The sequence below is a fragment of the Lampetra fluviatilis genome, chromosome 74, assembly GCF_964198595.1.
Source record: "Lampetra fluviatilis chromosome 74, kcLamFluv1.1, whole genome shotgun sequence".
Taxonomy (NCBI): Eukaryota; Metazoa; Chordata; class Hyperoartia; order Petromyzontiformes; family Petromyzontidae; genus Lampetra; species Lampetra fluviatilis.
Genome location: NC_136348.1, coordinates 2,982,228 through 3,010,084, shown reverse-complemented (window position 1 = coordinate 3,010,084; position 27,857 = coordinate 2,982,228). Strand labels below are relative to the sequence as shown.

At 44.4% G+C, this 27,857-nt stretch overlaps 2 protein-coding genes across 2 annotated transcripts in view; one reads left to right on the top strand and one right to left on the bottom strand.

The window, feature by feature from the left end:
• The window catches only part of LOC144953347 (uncharacterized), a 142,030-nt gene that overhangs the window by 72,005 nt on the left and 42,168 nt on the right, over window positions 1–27,857 (top strand). The window lies entirely within an intron of this gene.
• LOC144953334 (uncharacterized) lies at window positions 496–26,874 on the bottom strand. Its single transcript, XM_078883896.1, has 6 exons — window positions 26,781–26,874; window positions 24,910–25,412; window positions 19,674–19,925; window positions 13,929–14,377; window positions 962–1,172; window positions 496–504 (listed from the first exon to the last, which is right to left on the bottom strand). Exons 1-6 carry the CDS (start codon window positions 26,872–26,874, stop codon window positions 496–498), a joined length of 1,518 nt encoding a protein of 505 aa, XP_078740022.1.

The following is a 27,857-nucleotide window of genomic DNA, read 5'->3' as shown; positions in this document are numbered from 1 at the left end:
ATGGGATCGAAGGTGGAAACTTCTTCAGGACTCATTGCAGCACCTTGAATTTCAGCTTTTGATTTCAGTTTCCTATCGTTGTGGACCTTCTGATGCCTTTTAAGAGTTGACGACTGTGAAAATGCCTTCCCACACACAGATCCGTTCCAGGAATACCAAAGCGTTAAAGTATCGTTACCCATGATGTCCTTATTAGTTCACCACGTTTGTTCACTGCTCGTCTATGTTGAAGTCAAGGCCATATATCCTAAGAACGGGTTATCAATGTACATCCTAAAGTCGATTATTACCATCCAAAAAAAGCTTTATACTTGAAAAAACCCGTTTAAAATGTTGAGTAAAGATCTAACTACAGAAGCATTCCAACTTTCGCTCAACAGGAAGACTTAAACACTACAATATTGTTCGGAATTGAACAATCTCACAACCACTGCTCATCACACCACTTCACCAAGTATCAACATCAAAAATCAACACCTGCACGTCAATAAACTCTCAAACGAACTGTAAAACTAAAGGGTCAGAATTACACACAAAAGTACTCAAGACAGCTTAATAGGTATATCCGCATGCAACATTATATTTCAGTTACCGCTAACTCTCGGGTTGATCCTCGAGCCACTCCATTACATCCAGCCATCTCTCGGGATCCAACTGCATCGGATCGAAGGTGGAATTATCTTCAGGAATCATTGCAGCACCTTGAATTTCACCTTTTGATTTCAGTTTCTTATCATCGTGGACCTTCTGATGCCTGTTCAGTTTTGATGATGGTGCAAATGTCTTTCCACACACAGGGCACAGGAATGGCTTCTCGCCCGTGTGTTCTCTGGTGAGTTTGAAGAGTTGATGAGTGTGCAAATGTCTTCCCACACACAGAGAACAGGAATGGCTTCTCGTCCGTGTGTGTTTTCTTATGATCTTGAAGAGTTGATGATTGTGCAATTGTCTTCCCACACACAGAGCACAGGAACGGCTTCTCGCCCGTGTGTGTTCTCTGGCGTTTCTGAAGATGTGATGAGTGTGCAAATGTCTTCCCACACACAGAGCACAGGAATGGCTTCTCGCCCGTGTGTGTTCTCTGATGACTCTGAAGATGTGATGAGAGTGCAAATGCCTTCCCACACACAGGGCATAGGAATGGCTTCTCGCCCGTGTGTGTTCTCTGGTGTCTCTGAAGATGTGATGGCCATGAAAATGTCTTCCCACACACAGAGCAATTGAATGGCTTCTTGCCTCTGTGTACGTGGGGCTGTGGAGAGCGTCTCTGTTCCATGTGAGCGTAGTAACTGCAGCGGTGTTATCGAGGCAAAAGTACGCTATCGTCTGCAAGGATGTTTAGCGTTTGGATTTTGTTAACTGCTAAAACAAGAACGACACTCGCGTCTAACCGAGACGCAAAAAAATCCCGCTAATTTGACGACTAACACGTTTAAGAGTTTATCCGTGAAAATAGACACTTACTTGGAGATTCACGGTTATCGATGTCTGGAACACGTCTGAAGATGTCGCCACGAACTCTCCCGACGCAAAGTCGCCTAACTGTCGACACAGCAATTGTGCTCGCCAGGCTGCGTTGTCTCGCGGTTGAAGGGCGATCAGCAGAGCGACGAGTCGAGCGTCCAACTTCATCAAGTTCCCTCTCGAAATGGCATTGAACTCTGCTTCTGAGCCGCCTTATAACTCCCCCCCTAGGATCCAATCCTTTGTCTTTCAGGATATTTGCATTCGATTGTCAATTTTGGAAGGCACAATCCGCATGTCTATTAACATACCGAAGGGTAATGTGCCCATTATGCTTCATGCATGAATATGTAAGTGCATCTCAGTGTGTAATTGTGCGCTTATTTTGAATAAATGGAAAAACGTTGTCCTCGATATAAAGTGAATGCAGAGAAATTAGCATGCAACTTTAGAAAAGGAAGAGAGCGGCCTTCTCGACGAGGGAGTGAAACCCAATAGGTAATATTCTTTTACAGCGTTACAATGGATAGGTTGTAGTTCATAGGTTATAATATTATGTTTCACTATGAGCTTAACATGTGAGAGTATACAATATCAGAGTTGATCAAATGCGACAATCAAGGGCGTCAATCGGGTGAATTTGATCAGAGGCTTTAATCAAAGGCGTCATCCCATCACGGAACACCACCACCCTGCCTATATCACAGCAACAGAAGCAACTACAGCAGCAACAACAGCAGCGACAACAACAGCAGCAACATCACATTTCGAGGGCAACGCAGCTACTTCCGATTCTGCTGCCCAGCTGTTTGTTGTCGGGACCTGCTCTCGCAGGAGCCCACACGTCTTTGGAAATTATAGCGATGATCATGTCTGATCTGAAAATGAAGTCACTCAAGATTGCTTTTTTTAACCATAACTTTAGGTAGGTTAGTGTCATCGGGGCTCTGTGAATGCTACTCATGAACGACATCACACTCCTGTATGACCGACATTGTACTAATTTTGGTTGATCGAGTAGAACAAGGCACGTGCCATGTCCAGACGAATTCTTATCAACAACAGTGTCCTTAAAAATGATGCTAAAATAAATGTTAACACTGGATTAAACGTGCACCTCTTAACCCCTCCCTCGCATTTACGACGAACGATTTGCATTTGCACATAACATACATTCAAGCCCATTAAAATGCTAATACTGTTGTTATTCTAAAATTTGAATGATATTCTTGTCCTGTACCCCCCACAGTTCACATATCCGACCCCCGGTTAGATTGAACAGATACTTTACATACATATGTGTAGAGTGCGATTTTAATACTTCTAATGAGATTTAAATACCGTACCTCCGTTTATTGGGCTCTAAATTATAAAACCAGTTGATAATTTTTGGTCGTTTAATGTTTAGTGTTATTGTTTATAGTGTCATCAATTTACATGTTTTTAAGTAAAGGTAATTCCCGGTATACTTCGGTATTCTGGACCTGAACGTTGCGAAACGATTCATAACGAGGACTTTTCCCCACCAGAGCGCAATCCGCTAATGAAAAGGACTCGGGGCGGCGGGAACACGTGCTTCCATGGGCAGTGGGTGACAGGGCATGGTTGTATTGCCCATATGTGCCACCGGGTACGTCCCCCAAGTTGCTCCATAAATTGCGGGGTCTGGTAGAAGTCAGAGGTGTAACGGCCACAGTGTGTAAGAATGTAGATAGGGCACCGAAGTTGGTTTGTCCACTCGTCCAGCCTCAAGACTTATGTCCGTCCCCACCCAGACAGCTCATCTCCATGTCCTGTACAGCCCAAGTCTGGTGTATCCAACGTGGTGGGGCGCTCGGCAACGGAAACCGTACTCCAAATGAAATGTGTTGTGATGCCCACAGTTTCCGAGCCCCAGAGGCCCGGGGTGCCTCAAGGATCCGCCACGTGCGAGGAACCGGTGCCTGGAGCCTGGTCAAATTCTTCAAAAGAAGCCAGGGACCTGCCTAATCCTTCAAGGCTGCGGTGCGAGCCCTTGACGCCCCGAAATGCACAAGATTCTACCATGGGCGCGTGACGGGCGTCGAGAACCAGGTCAAAATGCGCAAGGTTGCGCTTGTAGGCTCCACGCAAAATATCAATACTGTATATTGCTATTCGGTGCCATTGCGATGTAACATTCTACCAGCAGTGGGCAGCTTGATTCTAATACGACCATGGTGCGATTTTAATAATTTTGATGCGATTCTAAATCTGGTACCACCCAGGCCGCATTTACGACTCCCGATGTGCATCTACGTTTAACATACATTCTAGCTCAGTGTTATTCGAATACTACCAAAGTGTTATTATAATCGTTTTAATCCGATCATAATCCTGCACCCCCCATTTCGCATATCCGACCACCGGTTCGCATGTCCAAAGGCCATAGATGCATATTACATGCATACGAGCACAGTTTGCTTGCACGTACACTATACATACATATGATCACATTGTGATTCTAATACTTCGAATGATATTCTAATTTTGAATTGACGGTTTCTTTCGGTAAAGTCACGTAGGTAAAAATAATATAATAAATTAATAATAAATGAAAATAACTAAATTAAATCACGACGTTTCGGAAGCAACACCAGCGTCCGTCATCAGTGTGTCCACTGCACTCCATCTCCCCACATGAACCTCGACATTCTCAGTTTCAAAAACAATGAACATGTATTTTAAAATAAGTTTTATAAATCATGTGTATTGTTTATATGTAAAAATGTGTGATTGTTATATTATTTGTATGTGTATATACTGTATATAGCTATTCTATTACATTTATACGACACATTCATCCAACAGTGGACAGTGTGATTCTAATACGACTAGCGGGATTCGAATAATTGTAATTAGATTCTTATGCTGCATATCCTACCCCTGGTTCGCATATTCACTTACCATACGTACGACCACAGTGTGAGAGATTAGCATGATGTTAATGTAAGAAATAAGCATGTAACCGTAGAAAAGGAGGAGAGCGGCCTCCTCAACGAGGGAGTGCAACCCAACGGGTGCAATCCAAATTGCATGAGAGCATGATATATAGTATTATATGTTTGAGTTTTACATGTGAGAGTTTACAATGCCTGAGTTGATCAAATGCGCCGTCAAGGGCGTCAATCGGGTGCGATTGATCAAAGTCTTTAATCAAAGGCGTCATCCCATCACGGACCACCACCTCCCTGCCTATATAACTTCAGAAGAAGCAACAACAGCAGCAACAACACATTTCGAGGGCGACGCTGCTACTTCTGATTCTGCTGCTTCTGCTGCCCGGCTGTTTGTGGCCGGGCCCTGCTCTCGCGGGACCGTACACGTCTTTGGAAATGATTGCGATGATCATGTCTGAACTGAGAATTAAGTGACTAAATATTACTTTGTTTAACCATAACTGTATGTAGGTTAGTGTCATCATGGCTCAGCGAATACTGCTCATGAATGAACTCACACTGTTTAATGACAGAAATTGTAATCATTTTGGCTGCCCGTGTAGGACAAGTCACCTTCCTTGTCTAGACGCATTCTAAACACAACACTGTACTTAAATATGTTGCTAAAATAACGTCTACACCCAATTAAACATGCAGTTCCACCTCGGCCATGAGCAACCCACAGCACGCCCAGAGGGAGGAGACCACGAGGGAGACGGCCTCAACTTGAAGAGAAAGTTGACAAACTCACGGATGCCATCACCCAGCTGCTGCAACGCCTGTCGGATGAGACGCTGCGTCCCGCGGCACCAACCAGGCGAGTAAAGGAAGAGCTGAGCCCGAATCGGAAGCCGCCACCCGAACATCAGCAGCAGTAGATAGCGTGATTCTAATAGGACCACGTTGTTATTATAATTTTGATGCGAATCTAAACCGCGCACCTCCCAGGTTACATTTACAACTCCCGATGTGCATCTACATATAACATACATTCTAGCTCAGTGTAATTCTAATACGACCATAGTGTTATTCAAATCATTTTAATCCGATCCTAATCCTGCACCCCCCGGTTCGCATGTCCAACGGACGTACATATTACATACATACGAGCACAGTTCGCTTTCACGTACCCTATTATACATACAAATGCGCAGAGTGTGATTCTAATACGATCACATTGTGATTCTAATACTTTTAATGATATTCTAATATTGATTTGAAGCTTTTATGACTGCAGCAATCCATACTTTTTGTTTCTTTCGATAAAGTCACGTAGGTAGAATTGAAGCAAAATAAATCACGACGTTTCGGAGGCAACACAAGCGCCTTCAGGTGAAATCGCGATATCCGCGATGTCTGCTACAGACATCGTTTCGGGTGCGCTTGTGTTGCGTCCGAGGCGTCGTGGTTTATTTTGTTTTATTTCTACCTATGTAGGGGTGTTACGGAGGGGCTCTTATAGAATGGGATCAGATAGGAAAGAAACACAGTGGGCGTGGCTATGTCGGTGCACGGGAAGGTGCTCCCAGCGACGTCCGCTTCGGGCAGCCTGGGGGGCTGACTCGGAGCTGGGATCCCCCGGGGCCCCACCCCTCAGCGGGGGTTTTGGTATAAAAGGGGATGAGCCGGAGGGCTGAGGAAAAGATGTTGAAGCTGACCAGTGAAGGCTGAAGATCGTCGTAGATAGAGCCTTGGACTCCCCTGGATCGCCGCCCTTATCAGGGCCGAACAGGATCGAGCCAGCGGCGTGGTCCCGAGAGCCAGAGCCGGTGCTCTTGTAAGAGCTGGTCTGGGACTCCGGGTACCGTGAGCCCGACTTACCAGTGTCGGGCTAGCTAGCCTCCCCTAGCCCGTTAGTGGAGGACCCAGAGGTAGGCTAGGCGTAACTAGAGAGTGTATCCCCAGTTAGACGGGTGAGGGGGCCGATACCCCCTCCAGTGTTGTATGTCAGTGCTGTACTGTACCGACACGGAATACATACGTGTGCCTCCAAACCCCGGCGTCCAGTCTCCTGGAACATTATTACACCTACGTGACTTTACCGAAAGAACCAAAGAGTATAAAATTTCTAATACTGTCCCTCCGCTTATGGTGTTAAAAATTACGTATTAAAAAACTATTTTATAGTCGTCTAATGTTGATTTTGCTTCTGGAGAATGTTATATTTGAATCTCATTCAAATTTTTGGAATCATTCCGTCGTCCTTTTCGAATCACACGATGCTCGTAGGTATGTAACATGTATGCATGTAACATGTATGCATGTAACATGTATGTATGCAATATGGACGTGCCAACCAACAACAGTTGATGTTGCTGCTGTTGCTGCTGTTGTTGCTGCTGTTGTTGCTGCTGTTGCTGCTGCTGCTGTTGCAGCTGCTGCTGCTGTTGCTGCTGCTGCTGTTGCAGCTGCTGCAGTTGCTGCTGCTGCTGTTACTGCTGCAGTTGCTGCTGCTGTTGCTGCTGTTGCTGCTGTTGTTGCTGCTGTTGCTGCTGCAGTTGTTGCTGCTGTTGTTGCTGCTGTTGCTGCTGTTGCTGCAGTTGTTGCTGCTGCTGTTGCTGCTGTTGCTGCTGCTGTTGCTGCTGCTGCTGTTGCAGCTGCTGCAGCTGCTGCAGCTGCTGCTGTTGCTGCTGTTGCTGCTGCTGTTGCAGCTGCTGCTGCAGTTGCTGCTGTTGCTGCTACTGTTGTTGCTGCTGTTGTTGCTGCTGTTGCTGCTGTTGTTGCTGTTGCTGCTGTTGCTGCTGCTGCTGTTGTTGCTGTTGCTGCTTAATATTATTCAGTCCCAGTGGTGTTCCGTGATGGGATAACAAACTTTCATCAAATATTTTTATCAAACGAGTCATTACAATTGTAACTATTCATAATTGCAGGGGCTTATGTTGGGGTTGTGCGATTATAATTTATATATACATACTGAATATTGTTATTTGATGCTATTTATGGAACATTCATCCAGCAGTGGACAGCTTGATCCTAATACCACCAAAGTGTTATTCAAATAATTTGAATCCCATCCTGATCCTGCACCTTCCATTTCACATATCCCACCCTTGGTTGGCACGTCCATATTACATACATACATGTTACATGCATACATACTACATACATACATATTACATTGATGCATATTACATACAGACATGTTACATACTCACGAGCATAGTGTGATTCTTAGAGGACCACGGTGTGAAGCTAAGAATTCGAATGAGATTCGAATATCACACTTCAATGTACGGTGTTCTAATCTGTAACACTAATTTATGATGTTATTTTATAGCGTTATAATGTATAGCTCATAGCTTATATTGTTAAAGTTCACAACATTATAGTTTACTATAACACTAGTTTGTAGTGTTATTTTAAAGCGTTACAATGTATAGCTCATAGTTTAAAGGTTATATTGTTAGAGTTTATAATGTTAGAGTATGCAATGTGAGTTTACAATTTGAGAGTTTGTGGACGTGCCCTGTTCTCGTGGGACCCGACACGGATTTGTAAATAATTGCTATGATCATGTCTGAGCTGGGATGAGCGACGAATGTTTACTTTGATTAATCATAACTGTGTGTAGGTTAGTGCCATCGGGGCTTAGTGAATACTACTCATGAATGAACTCATACTTCTTTCGGATAGAAATTGAAATCATGTTGGTAGAACAAGTCGCCTGCCTTTTCTAGACGAATTGTTATCTTCAAGTGCGTCCGTAAATATACTGCTAAAATACACAGCATAGGGAAGGTTGCTTTGTTGGGGAGATGTAGTTTGGGTAAGGCGCTGTGACCGGTTGATGACACGGATTCTGAAACAATGGAGTTAAACACTCGCTGCTTGGCCCCGTCGACAGCAGCGAAGGCTGTCATATACCGCCCCATTTACGAGTTGGCTGTATGATGTGTATAGTTGAAGGTGCTAGGTGTTGTTTTCTTCTAACAGCAACTAACGTGCGTGTGTTGCCTGTTTTTACGATCTGTCCATTGATGTTGTTCTTTTTATTGCGGCATTTTTTGTTGAGTTCTGTCACTTGAGTGTTGCAGTTTGTTTAAGAATTCGTCACGTGAGCGTGGTGTTTTGCTTGTGGGAATTTCTCTTTGTCACAATTTGTGATTGTTATAATGATTGTAACGATTCATAATCTCATGAATTTATAATGGGTTTGTGCGTGTAACATGTTATTGCTAGGAACATTATAAAATAAAGAACGGACGAACATTTGTTAAAAATAAGTTTTTATTCATCTGCAATCATTTTAACGTCAAAACTCGAAGAGAATATTTATTTTGTCATATGTTCACACATTTCCAAGAATCGCCGAGCTTCGGGAGTGAGCACATACAGACGCGTAGAGACCACACTTGCAATATAATCACTCTAACATCAGTAACCAAAATCCGATCTGGTACATGGTCTCCGCTTGGTCTGGATTGTATCTGTCATCACTCCGGAGACAAACACGAGGCATGGTTTGGCCAGCCACCACCTCGTTTGCCAAAACGACTTTAATAGCTGCTCTCAAACAACAATGTCACCAATAGTGGTTCATGGGCTAGGGTGTTAAGCGGACAATTAGTCGTTTTGGGCAAGGCGTATGAGATAATACACACCTCTGTTATCCCATGAACACAATACACAGCATCGGGAAGGCTGACTTGTTGCGGAGATGTAGTTTGGGGAAGGCGCTATGACTGGAGTTCGGCGATGTGACTGGGTGATCACACGGATTCCGAAACACAGCGGAGACGATACAGTCCACTGCACTCCATCTCCCCACATGGACCTCGACATTCTCAGTTTAAAAAAAATGAACATGTATTTTAAAAATAAGTTTTTGAAATCATGTGTATTGTTTATATGTAAAAATGTGTGATTGTTATATTCTTTGCTTGTGTGTAAGTGTCGGGGTCGCTGGCCCCCGAAGTCCCTCCATGCTCCGTGCGTGTGGCAGGGGCCCCGCCCGACGGCTCCCCTCCCTGGTCCGTCCCTCCGCGAGCTCGTGTGAGAGGCATAGCTCGCCGCCCGCTCTCGTTCACCTGCAAACGCTGCGTTGTCTCTCCACGGCTCACGCGCTATTAAACGGGGGTCAGGGGTCGGAGGGCGAACGACGCTGCCCTCACACTGCGCGAGTCCCGGCGGCGACAGACGGAGCGGGGACCTGCGGGCGCACCGACCCCTTCCCCCACACTACGAGCGCACACACCTGCACACACGCGACACCCAGTCGTGCGCCGCTCTACGCAGCGCTCACTCACGTGGCGAACTACTGTGTACACACGCGCACCCACACACGCCGCTCCGCGCACTCCAACTCAACTCACGTTATGATCGCGCACCTGTATCACACACGGAGTGAACCCACGCGACACCCGCTCTCGCGCCGCTCCGCGCAGCGCTCCCCCGAGGCGAGCCGCAGCACTACACTCACCCCTGACTACTCGCGTTATGATCGCGCACCTGTATCGCGCACGGGGCGGACGCACGCACCCACACGCAGCTCCCCACGCGACACACTGCTCAACAAGATCACGCGAGACCACGCTTCGCTATTAATGATTTATTATCTGCTACTCGCGAATTGATGCTAAGTCAGTGAGTCGACGAGGCTGGCCCACGCCTGCGCGCTCAAGCGTAATATCCCAACCATCCGTGACTATGCGCAAGAGCCCCTGCGGTCCCGCTACTCATGCTGTCCCGTCCCTCCCCTGCTTGCCCCGTCGACACGTGGGTGGTGTGTGTGGGGGATGCGCTTCAACCGCGGTGGCCGAATGCCCCTCGCCGCGGCCACACCATCTTAAGGCAGGTCGCAGCGCCGCGGTGCAACGTAGCGTCGGGGGAGGCCGTCCAATTCCCTGATCGCCGGAAACCGTGAGAGTTAATCCCGATATGGGTTTCTCAGATAAAAACCGGTCAATCAGGTGACCTTCCCTTCCAGCTCTATGGGGGGGGGGGGGGGAATGCGTGCGGGTGTGTTCATGTGAGGTGAGGTGAGGGGGACGATGGGTTGGCTCCGTTGCTTGGTGGTGGCGAGGTCGGGGATGGGGCGCCTGCTGAACGGCTTCGTGGCGGCGGCATCACATAATCAACGTACATTAGGCATGCGAATTAAGTGAACCCATTGTCCTTGTACTTCCTGTCGATTGTGTGTACTAAAATAGCCGTGCCAACGGTAATCCTAATTGAAGAATAGTGACCGGAATAGACATGCTTTAGTAACGAATTGTCATGTTCTGTTTAAGTGACAAACCTTACTATTTTCATGTGGCGGGTTTAACAAAATATATTTTTTACTTACGCAATTTAACCCCAAAAACCTGTTCGATTGAACATATACTATACATATTTATTAGCAGAGTGCTATTCAAATACTTCTAATGAGATTTTAATACCGTACCTCCGTTAATGGTGTAATAAATTATTAAACCAGTTTATAGTAGTTTAATGTTTAGTGCTATCGTTTATAATGTTACAGTTGACATGTTATAGAGTACAGGTGATCTCCAGTATACTTCGGGATTAGGGACCAGAATGCTGCGAAACGATTTATAACGGGGCCATTCGCGTCTAGGAACATGTTAATGGGGAGACAGCCAAGATGCTGCTCGTTAAGGGCAGACTTGTGTGACGGAGTTTAGCGAATACTACCGAATAATTAGCTCACACTCATTTATGACAAGATTTGTCGTAATTTTGGTTCATTACGGAGAACAAGACACCTGCTATGTTGACGAATTCTTAGTACATATAGTGTACTTACCTATATTGCTAAAATATCGTTAACACTAGAATAAACTCTTAGCCATCCCATCACGTTGCTTCAAATATGCTCTAGGTTGAGTGTCCTGATGTGGTCTGAAGCATTTACTGTGATTAAATTGAAGCATTCAAAGCGGTCCACAACCCTGAATTGTGCAGCTTGGAATAATGGAGGAATTCGCATTATTATTTTTTTGTTTTTTTGAACCTGAGGCCATAATTAGGAGGTACATCACAAGCGAAAGCGATAGTATTTGCCAAGAATATCTTCATTAATCGAGAACGAAAGTAAGAAGTTCGAAGGCTGTCAAATACCGCACCATTTACGAGTTGGTTCTTTGGGGCTGTACAATGCGTCGAGTTGAAGGTGCTAGGTGTTTTCTTCGTCTAACAGCTACTAACGTGCGTGTGATGACTGTTTTTATGATTTGTCCATTGTTGTTGGTTTTTTTTTAGGCTTTTTTCTTGAGTTCTGTCACTTGAGTGTTGCAGTTTGAGAATTCGTCTAGTGACAGTGGTGTTTTGCTAAGTATTACATATAAATATTCCGTATTTTGAAATATAATTTAATTTCGGGTTTGTCTATGGCAGTATATAGTGCGGGGTAGATCCGTGTGATGTAAGAAAAAGTTTAGCTGGAGGCATATTAAAAAAAGAAAAATTGCGGCCTAGAATTGTAATGTATGACTTACTGTTGGTAGCTCAGCTTATTGGAGAGTATATTTAGCATATTGATAATATTGATGTAGTTTATATTTTAGTTTTTTACGTGGTGGTATGGCAGCTGCAGCTCCTTATTATTTAAATTCCTTCCCTTTATTACTGCTAACCCCAATTCCTCCCTTTCTTCCTGCTAATCCTACATAATGCACTGGCATAATATGACTTTGAGACCCCCCCCCACCTCCTACACATTCCACAAGTAGTGACTAATCCCCTATCTGCATTTGCCATAAATATTCTAAATTCATCTGTTGATATGCAAATTCCCTTGTCAAGGCGCCCTTCCCCCTCCAGCTTAAATATACGCTGCCAAGCTTGGTGGTGTTCATTCAGACGCTGTTTTTCCGACAGCCCTGTTCTTCACCTGAGGACGGCTGCCTGCGTTGTGGCCGAAACGTCGTGATAATTTTTTTATTCTGTTTTATTTGTATTATTTTATTATTTCCCTTCTACGTAACTTTACCGAAAGAACCAAGAAGATAACCTACACACAGTTATGGTTAAACAAAGTAATATTTAGTCACTTAATTCCTAGTTCAGACGTGATCATCGCAATCATTTCCAGCCCGGCCACAAACAGCCGGGAAGCAGAAGCAGCAGAATCAGAAGTAGCTGCGTCGCCCTCGAAATGTGATGTTGCTGCTTCTGTTGCTGTTATATACGCAGGGAGGTGGTGTTCCATGATGGGATTACGCCTTTGATCAAAGACTCTGATCAAACGCTCTAACATAGTGAAACATAATATTATAACCTATGAACGCTGTAAAATACTTTTAACTGTTATAGTGGGATTATAATCGCATAAGAATAATTAGAAGCGCACTGTCCTCAAATTAGAATCACACTGGTGTCTTATGTATGGTAAGTGAATATGCGAACCGGGTATAGGATATGCAGGATTAGAATCGAATTACAATTATTCGAATCCCACTAGTCGTCAATTTGTGATTGTTATAATAATTGTAACGATTCATAATCTTATGAGTTTATAATGGGTTTGTGCATGATTCTTATACGACCACACTGTTATTCTAATGATATTATAATACCTTACCTCCGTGTTATCGTTTATAGTGTTACAGTTTACATGTTATATAGTACAGTTTATCCCCGACATATTTCGGGATTAGGGACTGTTACGTTGATGAACGATTAACTACGGGGATCTTTCCCCTCAAGGAACACGTGTTAATCGGGTAGACAGCCAAGATGCTGCCGGGTAAGGGCACACTTGTGTGACGGAGATCCTCCACCTGAAATTCTCTTGACATAGGAACATTATAAAATAAAGACCGGACAAACATTTGTTAAAAATACGTTTTTATTCATCTGCAATCATTTTTACGTCAAAGCTCGAAGAGAATATTTATTATGTCCTATGTTCACACATTTCCAGTACAACGCAAACCATTTCCGTTCCAGGTATACCAAAGCGTTAAAGTATCATTCTCCATGATTTCCTTATTAGCTCACCACATTTGTTCACTGTGCGTCTATGTTCAAGTCAAGGCCATATATCCAACGAACGCGTCATCAATGTACATCCTTAAATCGGCTATCTAAAGTCGATTAATACCAATCAAAAACAGCTATATACTTGAAAGAAAAAATGTTTAAAATGTTGAGTAAAGATGTACCTACAGACGCTTTCCAACTTTAGCTCAACAGGAACACTGAACGACTACAATTGAACCCTCTCACAACCAGTGCTCATCACACCACTTCAGCAAGTAATCCGATAACATTACAAACCACCACTGTGCACGTCATTAAACTCTCAAAAAAACTGTAAAACTGAAATGGTCAAAATTACACACAAAAGTACTCGATACGGCTTAAAAGGTATAACCGCATGCAACATTATATTTCAGTCACCCCGAGCTCTCGGTTTGATCCTCGAGCCACTCCATTACATCCAGCCATCTCTCGGGATCCAACTGCATGGGGTCGAAGGTGGAAACTTCTTCAGGACTCATTGCAGCACCTTGAATTTCAGCTTTTGATTTCAGTTTTCTATCATTGTGGACCTTCTGATGCCTGTTCATGGTTGATGACCGTGCAAATGCCTTCCCACACACAGGGCACAGGAATGGCTTCTCGTCTGTGTGTGTTCTCTGATGACTCTGAAGATGTGATGACCGTGCAAATGTCTTCCCACACACAGGGCACAGGAATGGCTTCTCGCCCGTGTGTGTTCTCTGATGACTATGAAGATGTGACGAGTGTGCAAATGTCTTCCCACACACAGGGCACAGGAATGGCTTCTCGCCCGTATGTGTTCTCTGATGGTCTTGAAGAGTTGACGAGTGTGCAAATGCCTTCCCACACACAGGGCACAGGAACGGCTTCTCGCCAGTGTGCGTTCTCTGATGAGTTTGAAGAGTTGACGAGTGTGCAAATGCCTTCCCACACACAGGGCACAGGAATGGCTTCTCGCCCGTGTGTGTTCTCTGGTGTCTTTTAAGATTTGATTGCCGTGAAAATGCCTTCCCACACACAGAGCAATTCAATGGCTCATTGCCTCCGTGTGCGTGGGGATGTGGAGAGCGTCTCTGCTCCATGTGAGCGTAGTAACAGCAGCGGTGTTATCGAGTCAAAAGTACGCTATCGGCCGCAAGGATGTTTAACGTTGAGTTTTGGATGTTGTTAACTGCTAAAACAAGAACGACACTCGCGTCTAACCCGAGACGCAAAAAAATCCCGTAAATGTGACGACAAACACGTTTAAGAGTTTATGTGCGAAAATTGACACTTACTTGGAGATTCACGGTTTATCGATGTCTGGAACCCGTCTGAAGATGTCGCCACGAACTCTCCCGACGCAAAGTCGCCTAACTGTCGACACAGCAATTGTGCTCGCCAGGCTGCGTTGTCTCGCGGTTGAAGGGCGATCAGCAGAGCGTCCAACCTCATCAAGTTTCTTCTCGAAATGGCATTGAGCTCTGCTTCTGAGCCGACTTATAACTCCCCCCCCCTAGAATCCAATCCTTTGTCTTTCAGGATATTTACATTCGATTGTTAATTTTGGAAGGCACAATCCGCATGTCTATTAACATACCGAAGGGTAATGTGTCCATTGTGCTGCATGCATGAATATGTAAGTGCATCTCAGTGTGTAATTGTGCGCTTATTTTGAATAAATGGAAAAACACGTTTCCCATGCCCTCCATTGTCCTATATTTAAAGTGAATGCAGCCCCGTGGTGTTGCCAAAAATCGCCGAGCTTCGGGAGTGAGCACATACATACGCGTAGAGACCACACTTGCAATATAATCACTCTAACATCAGTAACCAAAATCCGATCTGGTACATGGTCTCCGCTTGGTCTGGATTGTATCTGTCATCACTCCGGAGACAAACACGAGGCATGGTTTGGCCAGCCACCATCTCGTTTGCCAAAACGACTTTAATAGCTGCTCTCAAACAACAATGTCACCAATAGTGGTTCATGGGCTAGGGTGTTAAGCGGACAATTAGTCGTTTTGGGCAAGGCGTATGGGATAATACACACCTCTGTTATCCCATGAACACAATACACAGCATCGGGAAGGCTGACTTGTTGCGGAGATGTAGTTTGGGGAAGGCGCTATGACTGGAGTTCGGCGATGTGACTGGGTGATCACACGGATTCCGAAACACAGCGGAGACGATACAGTCCACTGCACTCCATCTCCCCACATGGACCTCGACATTCTCAGTTTAAAAAAAATGAACATGTATTATAAAAATAAGTTTTTGAAATCATGTGTATTGTTTATATGTAAAAATGTGTGATTGTTATATTCTTTGCATGTGTGTATGTGTCGGGGTCGTTGGCCCCCGAAGTCCCTCCATGCTCCGTGCGTGTGGCAGGGGCCCCGCCCGACGGCTCCCCTCCCTGGTCCGTCCCTCCGCGAGCTCGTGTGAGAGGCATAGCTCGCCGCCCGCTCTCGTTCACCTGCAAACGCTGCGTTGTCTCTCCACGGCTCACGCGCTATTAAACGGGGGTCAGGGGTCGGAGGGCGAACGACGCTGCCCTCACACTGCGCGAGTCCCGGCGGCGACAGACGGAGCGGGGACCTGCGGGCGCACCGACCCCTTCCCCCACACTACGAGCGCACACACCTGCACACACGCGACACCCACTCGTGCGCCGCTCTACGCAGCGCTCACTCACGTGGCGAACTACTGTGTACACACGCGCACCCACACACGCCGCTCCGCGCACTCCAACTCAACTCACGTTATGATCGCGCACCTGTATCACACACGGAGTGAACCCACGCGACACCCGCTCTCGCGCCGCTCTGCGCAGCGCTCCCCCGAGGCGAGCCGCAGCACTACACTCACCCCTGACTACTCGCGTTATGATCGCGCACCTGTATCGCGCACGGGGTGGACGCACGCACCTACACGCAGCTCCCCACGCGACACACTGCTCAACAAGATCACGCGAGACCACGCTTCGCTATTAATGATTTATTATCTGCTACTCGCGAATTGATGCTAAGTCAGTGAGTCGACGAGGCTGGCCCACGCTGATACCTTTATGCCTATTCCCGATTTATCTGCTATGATTATAATTCACCTCCTTACTCACTGTTAGGTGCTCACGGCGGTCCGTTGATCCCCTGCTCGCAGCGTACCTCGGTGCGTCACACGGACGTCCGGGTCGCTGGGCTGGAGCTGCGTATCGTCGCCTCGCGCTGGAGTGAGAGACCCCGATTTCCCCTTTGCGCCCACTATTTATCCTCCCTACCTCAAAGGGTGTCGGCTCTGAACAATGGGCTCGCGCCCCTCTGGCACGCGCACCGCGGTTCCGGGCGCCTGTGATATGCTAATCAGTGTGCGGCGTTGCGCGGCGTACATTCTAATTAATCCCTTTCCCTCCCTAACAATGGTGCCTGCGCGCTCAAGCGTAATATCCCAACCATCCGTGACTATGCGCAAGAGCCCCTGCGGTCCCGCTACTCATGCTGTCCCGTCCCTCCCCTGCTTGCCCCGTCGACACGTGGGTGGTGTGTGTGGGGGATGCGCTTCAACCGCGGTGGCCGAATGCCCCTCGCCGCGGCCACACCATCTTAAGGCAGGTCGCAGCGCCGCGGTGCAACGTAGCGTCGGGGGAGGCCGTCCAATTCCCTGATTGCCGGAAACCGTGAGAGTTAATCCCGATAAGGGTTTCTCAGATAAAAACCGGTCAATCAGGTGACCTTCCCTTCCAGCTCTATGGAGGGGGGGGGGATGCGTGCGGGTGTGTTCATGTGAGGTGAGGTGAGGGGGACGAGGGGTTGGCTCCGTTGCTTGGTGGTGGCGAGGTCGGGGATGGGGCGCCTGCTGAACGGCTTCGTGGCGGCGGCATCACATAATCAACGTACATTAGGCATGCGAATTAAGTGAACCCATTGTCCTTGTACTTCCTGTCGATTGTGTGTACTAAAATAGCCGTGCCAACGGTAATCCTAATTGAAGAATAGTGACCGGAATAGACATGCTTTAGTAACGAATTGTCATGTTCTGTTTAAGTGACAAACCTTACTATTTTCACGTGGCGGGTTTAACAAAATATATTTTTTACTTACGCAATTTAACCCCAAAAACCTGTTCGATTGAACATACACTATACATATTTATGAGCAGAGTGCTATTCTAATACTTACAATGAGATTTTACTACCGTACCTCCGTTAATGGTGTAATAAATTATTAAACCAGTTTATAGTAGTTTAATGTTTAGTGCTATCGTTTATAATGTTACAGTTGACATGTTATAGAGTACAGGTGATCTCCAGTATACTTCGGGATTAGGGACCAGAATGCTGCGAAACGATTTATAACGGGGCCATTCGCGTCTAGGAACATGTTAATGGGGAGACAGCCAAGATGCTGCTCGTTAAGGGCAGACTTGTGTGACGGAGTTTAGCGAATACTACCGAATAATTAGCTCACACTCATTTATGACAAGATTTGTCGTAATTTTGGTTCATTACGGAGAACAAGACACCTGCTATGTTGACGAATTCTTAGTACATATAGTGTACTTACCTATATTGCTAAAATATCGTTAACACTAGAATAAACTCTTAGCCATCCCATCACGTTGCTTCAAATATGCTCTAGGTTGAGTGTCCTGATGTGGTCTGAAGCATTTACTGTGATTACATTGAAGCATTCAAAGCGGTCCACAACCCTGAATTGTGCAGCTTGGAATAATGGAGGAATTCGAGTTGGATCTTTGGGGCTGTATAATGTGTAAAGTTGAAGGTGCTAGGTGTTGTCTTCTTCTAACAGCTACTAACGTGCGTGTGGTCTGTTTTTAGGATTTGTCCATTGTTGTTGAACTTGTTGTCGTGCGCATTTCTTGTTGAGTTCTGCCACTTTAGTGTTGCAGTTTGATAAATAATCCGCCACGTGAGCGTGATGTTTTGCTTAGTGGGAATTTCGCTTTGTTACAATTTGTGATTGTTATAATAATTGTAACGATTCATAAGCTCATGAGCTTATAATGTGTTTATGCGTTTATTTATGAATAGAAAACTGTCTATTGTTCTTCGATACCATTGAGATGTAACATTCATCCAGCAGTGAAAATCGTGATTCTATAACGACCGTAGTGTAATTGTAATGATTTTAATCCGATCCTTGCACGTACACTGTACATACATATGAGCAAAGTGCTATTCTAATAAGACCACACTGTGATTCTACTGCTTATAATGAGATTTTAATACCTTACCTCCGTTTAGATCGTTCTAAATTAAAACACTAGTTTATAGTCGTTTTATGTTTAGTATTATCGTTTATAGTGTTACAGTTTACATGTTATAGAGTACAGTGTATCCCCGGCATACTTCGGGATTAAGGACTGGTAGGTTGAGAAACGATTAACTACGGGGACCTTTCCCCTCAAGGAACACGTGTTCATCGGGTAGACAGCCAAGATGCTGCCGGTTAAGGGCACACTTGTGTGACGGAGATCCTCCTCCTGAAATAATCTTAACATGTTTTTGCTAGGAACATTATAAAATAAAGAACGGACAAACATTAGTTAATAATACGTTTTTATTCATCTGCAATCATTTTTACGTCAAAACTCGAATGGAATATTTATTATGTCTTATGTTCACATATTTCCAGTACAACGCAAACCATTTCCGTTCCAGGAATACCAAAGCGTTAAAGTATCATTCACCATTATTTCCTTATTAGTTCATCACGTTTGTTCACCTGTGCGTCTATGTTGAAGTCAAGGCCATATATCCAACGAACGCGTCATCAATGTACATCCTGAAATCGACTATCTAAAGTCGATTATTACCAACCACAATAAACTTTATACTTGAAAAAAAAACCTTTTAAAATGTTGAGTAAAGATCTAACTACAGACGCATTCCAACTTTAGCTCAACAGGAACACTTAACCTCTACAATTGAACCCTCTCACAACCAGTGCTCATCACACCACTTCGGCAAGTAATCCGATAACATTACAAACCACCACTGTGCACGTAATTAAACTCACAAAAACTGTAAAACAAAAATGGTCAAAATTATACACAAAAGTACTCGATACGGCTTAAAAGGTATAACCACATGACATAATATTTTGTCAGTCACCCCGAGCTCTCTGGTTGACTCTCGAGCCACTCCATTACATCCAGTCATCTCTCGGGATCCAACTGCATGGGATCGAAGGTGGAAACTTCTTCAGGACTCATTGCAGCACCTTGAATTTCAGCTTTTGATTTCAGTTTCCTATCATCGTGGACCTTCTGATGCCTGTTAAGAGTTGACGACTGTGAAAATGCCTTCCCACACACAGAGCACAGGAATGGCTTCTCGCCCGTGTGTGTTCTCTGATGAGTTTGAAGATGTGATGAGTCTGCAAATGTCTTCCCACACACAGGGCACAGGAATGGCTTCTCGCCCGTGTGTGTTCTCTGATGACTATGAAGATTTGATGACTTTGAAAATGTCTTCCCACACACAGGGCACAGGAATGGCTTCTCGTCCGTGTGTGTTCTCTGATGACTATGAAGATTTGATGACTTTGAAAATGTCTTCCCACACACAGGGCACAGGAATGGCTTCTCGCCCGTGTGTGTTTTCTGATGGTCTTGAAGAGTTGATGACTGTGCAAATGCCTTCCTACACACAGAGCACAGGAATGGCTTCTCGCCCGTGTGTGTTCTCTGGTGTCTCTTAAGATTTGATGGCCGTAAAAATGCCTTCCCACACACAGAGCAATTGAATGGCTTCTTGCCTCCGTGTGCGTGGGGCTGTAGAGAGCGTCTCTGCTCCATGTGAACGTATTCCCAGCAGAGGTGTTATCGAGTTAACAGTACGCTTTCGGCCGAAAGGATGTTTAGCGTTGAGTTTTGGATTTTGTTAACTGCTAAAACAAGAACGACCCTCGCGTCTAACCGAGACGCAAAAAATTCCCGTAAATTAGACGATGAACACGTTTAAAAGTTTATCCGCGTAAATAGACACTTACTTAGAGATTCACGGTATATCGATGTCTGGAACCCGACTGAAGATGTCGCCACGAACTCTCCCGACGCAAAGTCGCCTAACTGTCGACACAGCAATTGTGCTCGCCAGGATGCGTTGTCTGGCGGTTGAAGGGCGATCAGCAGAGCGACGAGTCGAGCGTCCAACCTCATCAAGTTCCCTCTAGAAATGGCATTGAGCTCTGCTTCTGAGCCGCCTTATAACTCCCCAGCTAGGATCCAATCCTTTGTCTTTCAGGATATTTGCATTCGATTGTTAATTTTGGAAGGTTCAATCCGCATGTCTATTAACATACCGAAGAGTAATGTGCCCATTGTGCTTCATGCATGAATATGTAAGTGCATCTCAGTGTGTAATTGTGCGCTTATTTTGAATTAATGGAAAAACTTTGTCCTCGATTTAAAGTGAATGCAGAGAAATTAGCATGTAACTTTAGAAAAGGAAGAGAACGGCCTTCTCGACGAGGGAGTGAAACCCAATGGGTAATATTCTTTTAAAGCGTTACAATGGATAGGTTGTAGTTCATAGGTTATAATATTATGTTTCACTATGATAGAGCTTAACATGTGAGAGTATACAATATCAGAGTTGATCAAATGCGACGATCAAGGGCGTCAATCGGGTGAGTTTGATCAGAGGCTTTAATCAAAGGCGTCATCCCATCACGGAACACCACATCCCTGCGTTTATTACAGCAACAGAAGCAACTACAGCAGCAACAACAGCAGCGACAACAACAGCAGCAACCTCACATTTCGAGGGCGACGCAGCTACTTCCGATTATGCTGCCCAGCTGTTTGGAGTCAGGACCTGCTCTCGCAGGACCACACACGTCTTTGGAAATTATTGCGATGATCATGTCTGAGCTGAGAATTAAGTAACTCAAGATTACTTTGTTTAACCATAACTTTAGGTAGGTTAGTGTCATCGGGGCTCTGTGAATACTACTCATGAATGAAATCACACTCCTGTATGACCCACATTGTACTAATTTTGGTTGATCGAGTAGAACAAGGCATGTGCCATGTCCAGACGAATTATTATCAACAACAGTGTCCTTAAATATGATGCTAAAATAAATGTTAACACTGGATTAAACGTGCACCTCTTAACCGCTCCCTCGCATTTACGACTAACGATTTGCATTTGCACATAACATACATTCACGCACAGTAAAATGCTAATACGACCATATTGTTATCCTAAAATTTGAATGCGATTCTTGCCATTTACCCTCCACAGTTCACATATCCGACCCCCGGTTCGATTGAACAGATCATTTACATACATATCTGTAGAGTGCGATTGTAATACTTCTAATGAGATTTAAATACCGTACCTCCGTTTATGGTGCTATAAATTATAAAACCAGTTGATAATTTTGATGCCGTTCAATGTTTAGTGTTATTGTTTATAGTGTTATCAATTTGCATGTTTTTAAGTACAGGTGATTCCCGGTATACTTCGGTATTCTGGACCTGAACGTTGCGAAACGATTCATAACGAGGACCTTTCCCCACCAGAGCGCAATCCGCTAATGAAAAGAACTCGGGGCGGCGGGAACACGTGCTTCCATGGGCAGTGGGGGACAGGGCATGGTTGTATTGCCTACAGGTGCCACCGGGTATGTCCCCCAAGTTGTTCCGCCCATGGCGGGGACAGGTAGAGGTCATAGAGGTGGGTGATGTAAAGACAGTGCGTCAACTAAGGGACAAGTGGTGACAACAAGATAGAGAGAGTTCGAGAAGGGAAGGCGAGACCAAGTGTGGGCGGAGGTTCACGCCGAGAATGAGAGAGGGGGAGGAACGAGGTTTGGGGCTGTGTTGGCTGGTTGCTGTCTCGTCGTCGTCGTTGCTCTATCGTGACGCCTGGGGTCTGAAACCGCGTTAAAGGCTAAATAAAAGAACCCTCTGCAGTCTGAGTCTGGAGTCATTACAATTGTAACGATTCATTATTTCAATGGCTAATATTGGTTTGTGCGATTATTTTATACATTCATACTGGATATTGCTGTTTGATGCAATTGAGATGGAACATTCATCCAATAGTGGACAGCTTGATCCTAATACCACCAAAGTGTTATTCAAATAATTTTAATTCCATCCTGATCCTGCACCTTCATGTTTCACATATCCCACCCTTGGTTCGCACGTCCATATTACATACATACATGTTACATACATACATGTTACACACATACATATTACATACATACATGTTACATGCATACATGTTACACACATGCATATTACATACAGACATGTTACATACTCACGAGCATGGTGTGATTCTTAGAGGACCACGGTGTGAAGCTAAGAATTCGAATAAGATTCGAATATCACACTTCAATGTACGGTGTTCTAATCTGTAACACTTATTTATGATGTTATTTTATAGCGTTATAATGTATCGCACATAGCTTATATTGTTAGAGTTCACAACATTATAGTTTATTATAACACTAGTTTATAGTGTTATTTTAAAGCGTTAGAATATATAGCTCATAGTTTAAAGGTTATATTGTTAGAGTTTAAAATGTTAGAGTAAACAATGTGAGTTTACAATTTGAGATTTTGTAGACGTGCCCTGTTCTCGTGGGACCCGACACGGATTTGTAAATAATTGCTATGATCATGTCTGAGCTGGGATGAGCGACGAATGTTTACTTTGTTTAATCAAAACTGTGTGTAGGTTAGTGCCATCGGGGCTTAGTGAATACTACTCATGAATGAACTCATACTTGTTTCGGTACAAATTTTAAATCGTGTTGGTAGAACAAGTCGCCTGCCTTTTCTAGACGAATTGTTATCTTCAAGTGCGTCCGTAAATATACTGCTAAAATACACAGCATAGGGAAGGCTGCCTTGTTGGGGAGATGTAGTTTGGGTAAGGCGCTGTGACCGGTTGATGACACGGATTCTGAAACAATGGAGTTAAACACTCGCTGCTTGGCCCCGTCGACAGCAGCGAAGGCTGTCATATACCGCCCCATTTACGAGTTGGCTGTATAATGTGTATAGTTGAAGGTGCTAGGTATTGTCTTCTTCTAACAGCTACTAACGTGTATGTATTGACTGTTTTTTGGATTTGTCCATTGATGTTTTTCTTTTTATTGCGGCCTTTTTTTGTTGAATTTTGTCACTTGAGTGTTGCAGTTTGTTTAAAAATTCGTCACGTGAGCGTGGTGTTTTGCATGTGGTAAATTTCTCTGTCACAATTTGTGATTGTTTTAATAATTGTCACCATTCATAATCTGATGAGTTTATAATAAGTTTGTGCGTGTATTTATATCAATATATTCCGTCTTTTGTTATTCGATGACATCTAGCAGTGAAAATCGTGATTGTAATATGACCATGTTGTAATTGTAATAATTTGTATCCGATCATTGCACGTACACTATACAAACATATTAGTGATTCTTATACGACCACGCTGTGATTCTAATGCTTCTAATGATATTATAATACCTTACCTCCGTTTATATGGTTATAAATGAAAACACTAGTTTATAATCGTTTAATGTTTAGTGTTATCGTTTATAGTATTACAGTTTACATGTTATAAAGTACAGTTTATCCCAAGACATACTTCGGGATTAGGGACTGGTACGTTGATGAACGATTAACAACGGGGACCTTTCCCCTCAAGGAACACGTGTTAATCGGGTAGACAGCCAAGATGCTGCACACTTGTGTGACGGAGATCCTCCACCTGAAATTCTCTTAACATGTTTTTGCTAGGAACATTATAAAATAAAGACCGGACAAACATTTGTTAAAAATACGTTTTTATTCATCTGCAATCATTTGCACGTCAAAACTCGAAGGGAATATTTATTATGTCCTAGGTTCACACATTTCCAGTACCATGCAAACCATTTCCGTTCCAGGAATACCAAAGCGTTAAAGTATCATTCCCCATGATTTCCTTATTAGTTTACCACATTTGTTCACTGTGCGTCTATGTTGAAGTCAAGGCCATATATCCAACGAACGCGTCATCAATGTACATCCTGAAATCGGCTATCTAAAATCGATTAATACCAATTAAAAAAAGCTAGATTCTTGAAAAAACGTTTAAAATGTTGAGTAAAGATCTCACTACAGACGCATTCCAACTTTAGCTCAACAGGAACACTTAACGACTACAATTGAACCCTCTCACAACCAGTGCTCATCACACCACTTCGGCAAGTAATCCGATAACATTACAAACCACCACTGTGCACGTAATTAAACTCACAAAAACTGTAAAACTAAAATGGTCAAAATTACACACAATAGTACTCGATACGGCTTAATAGGTATAACCGCATGCAACATTATATTTCAGTCACCCAGAGCTCTCGGTTTGATCCTCGAGCCACTCCATTACATCCAGCCATCTCTCGGGATCCAACTGCATGGGATCGAAGGTGGAAACTTCTTCAGGACTCATTGCAGCACCTTGAATTTCACCTTTTGATTTCAGTTTCCTATCATTGTGGACCTTCTGATGCCTGTTCATGGTTGATGACCGTGCAAATGCTTTCCCACACACAGAGCACGGGAATGGCTTCTCGCTCGTGTGTGTTTTCTCATGAGCTTGAAGATTTGATGATTGTGCAAATGTTTTCCCACACACAGGGCACAAGAACGGCTTCTCACCGGTGTGTGTTCTCTGGTGAGTTTGAAGAGTTGATGAGTGTGCAAATGTCTTCCCACACACAGGGCACAAGAACGGCTTCTCACCCGTGTGTGTTCTCTGATGGTTTTGAAGAGTTGACGAGTGTGCAAATGTCTTCCCACACACAGGGCACAGGAATGGCTTCTCACCCGTGTGCGTTTTCTTATGATCTTGAAGAGTTGATGACCGTGCAAATGTCTTCCAACACACAGAGCACAGGAACGGCTTCTCGCCAGTGTGTGTTCTCTGATGACTCTGAAGATGTGATGAATGTGCAAATGCCTTCCCACACACAGGGCACAGGAAAGGCTTCTCGCCCGTGTGTGTTTTCTGATGGCGTTGGCAGTTTTCTGAAAGTGAAAATGCTATCCCACACACAGAACACAGGAACGGCTTCTCACCCGTGTGTGTTCTCTGGTGGCTCTGAAGATGTGATGGCCGTGAAAAGGACTTACCACACACAGAGCAATTGAATGGCTTCTTGTCTCCGTGTGCGTGGGGCTGTGGAGAGCGTCTCTGCTCCATGTAAGCGTAGTAACGGCAGCGGTGTTATTGAGTCAAAAGTACGCTATCGGCCTCAAGGATGTTTAGCGTTGAGTTTTCGATTTGTTAACTGCTAAAACAAGAACGACATTCGTGTCTAACCGAGACGCAAACAAATCCCAAACACGTTTAAGAGTTTATCCGCGAAAATAGACACTTGGAGATTCACGGTATATCGATGTCTAGAACCCGTCTGAAGATGTCGCAACGAACTTTCCCGACGCAAAGTCGCCTAACTGTCGACACAGCAATTGTGCTCGCCAGGCTGCGTTGTCTCGCGGTTGAAGGGCGATCAGCAGAGCGTCCAACCTCATTAAGTTCCCTCTCGAAATGGCATTGAACTCTGCTTCTGAGCCGCCTTATAACTCCCCCCCGAGGATCCAATCCTTTGTCTTTCAGGATATTTGCATTCGATTGTTAATTTTGGAATGTACAATCCGCTTGTATATTAACATACCGAATGGTAATGTGCCCATTGTGCTTCATGCATGAATTTGTAAGTGCATCTCAGTGTGTAATTGTGCGCCTATTTTGAATAAATGGGATTAGCGCTGGAAAAACAAGTTCCCCATGCCATCCATTGTCCTCGATTATAATCCCATACCTCCATTTACGTGATTATACACTATAACAATTAATAGTATTTTACAGAGTTAAAATGGATAGGTTGTAGTTCATAGTTTATAATATTATATACTCTTTGGTTCTAGGCATTTAATAAATCACGACGTTTCAGGCGCAACCAAGCGTCCGTCATGTGGAAAAGCATGGTCTGCTGCTGAGGCAGACTGTTTTAAAAGGTTTGAAATGGGTGTAGACCTCGGGTCATAAAGAAGTGGCCGGGGTTAGTGATGTTCACGTGAGAAATTAGCATGTAACTTTAGAAAAGGAAGAGAGCGTCCTTCTCGAAGAGGGAGTGAAACCCAATGGGTGATATTCTTTTACAGCGTTACAATGGATAGGTGGTAGTTCATAGGTTATAATATTGTTTCGCTATGTTAGAGCTTAACATGTGAGAGTATACAATATCATAGTTGATCAAACGCGACGATCAAGGGCGTCAATCGGGTGAGTTTGATCAGAGGTTTTAATCAAAAGCGTCATCCCATCACGGAACACCACCTCCCTGTGTATATAACTTCAATAGAAGCAACTACAGCAACAACACATTTCGAGGGCAACGCAGCTACTTCTGATTCTGCTGCTTTCGCTGCCCGGCTTTTTGTAGCCGGGCCCTGCTCTCGCGGGACCGCACACGTCTTTGGAAATGATTGCGATGATCATGTCTGAACTGAGAATTAAGTGACTAAATATTACTTTTTTTAATCATAACTGTATGTAGGTTAATGTCATCATGGCTCAGCGAATACTACTCATGAATGAACTCACACTGTTTAATGACAGAAATTGTAATCATTTTGGCTGCCCGTGTAGGACAAGTCACCTTCCTTGTCTAGACGCATTCTAAACACAACACTGTACTTAAATATGTTGCTAAAATAACGTCTACACCCAATTAAACATGCAGTTCCACCTCGGCCATGAGCAACCCACAGCACGCCCAGAGGGAGGAGACCACGAGGGAGACGGCCTCAACTTGAAGAGAAAGTTGACAAACTCACGGATGCCATCACCCAGCTGCTGCTACGCCTGTCGGATGAGACGCTGCGTCCCGCGGCACCAACCAGGCGAGTAAAGGAAGAGCTGAGCCCGAATCGAAAGCCGCCACCCGAACAACAGCAGCAGTAGATAGCGTGATTATAATAGGACCACGTTGTTATTATAATAATTTTAATGCGATTCTAAACCACGCACCTCCCAGGTTGCATTTACGACTCCCGATGTGCATCTACATATAACATACATTCTAGCTCAGTGTAATTCTAATACGACCATAATGTTATTCTAATCATTTTTTATCCGATCCTAATCCTGTACCCTCCAGTTCGCATATCAGACCCCCGGTTCGCATGTCCAAGGACATACATATTACATACATACGAGCACAGTTCGCTTGCACGTACCCTATTATACATACATATGCATAGAGTGTGATTCGAATACGATCACATTGTGATTATAATACTTCTAATGATATTCTAATATTTATTTGAAGCTTTCGTGACTGCAGGAATAAATACTCGTTGGTTCTTTCGGTAAAGTCGCGTAGGTCGAAATAAAACAAAGTAAATCACGTTTCGGACGAAACACAAGCGCACGTCTTCAGGTGAAAATCGCGATATCCGCGATGTCTGCTGCGAGCAGCA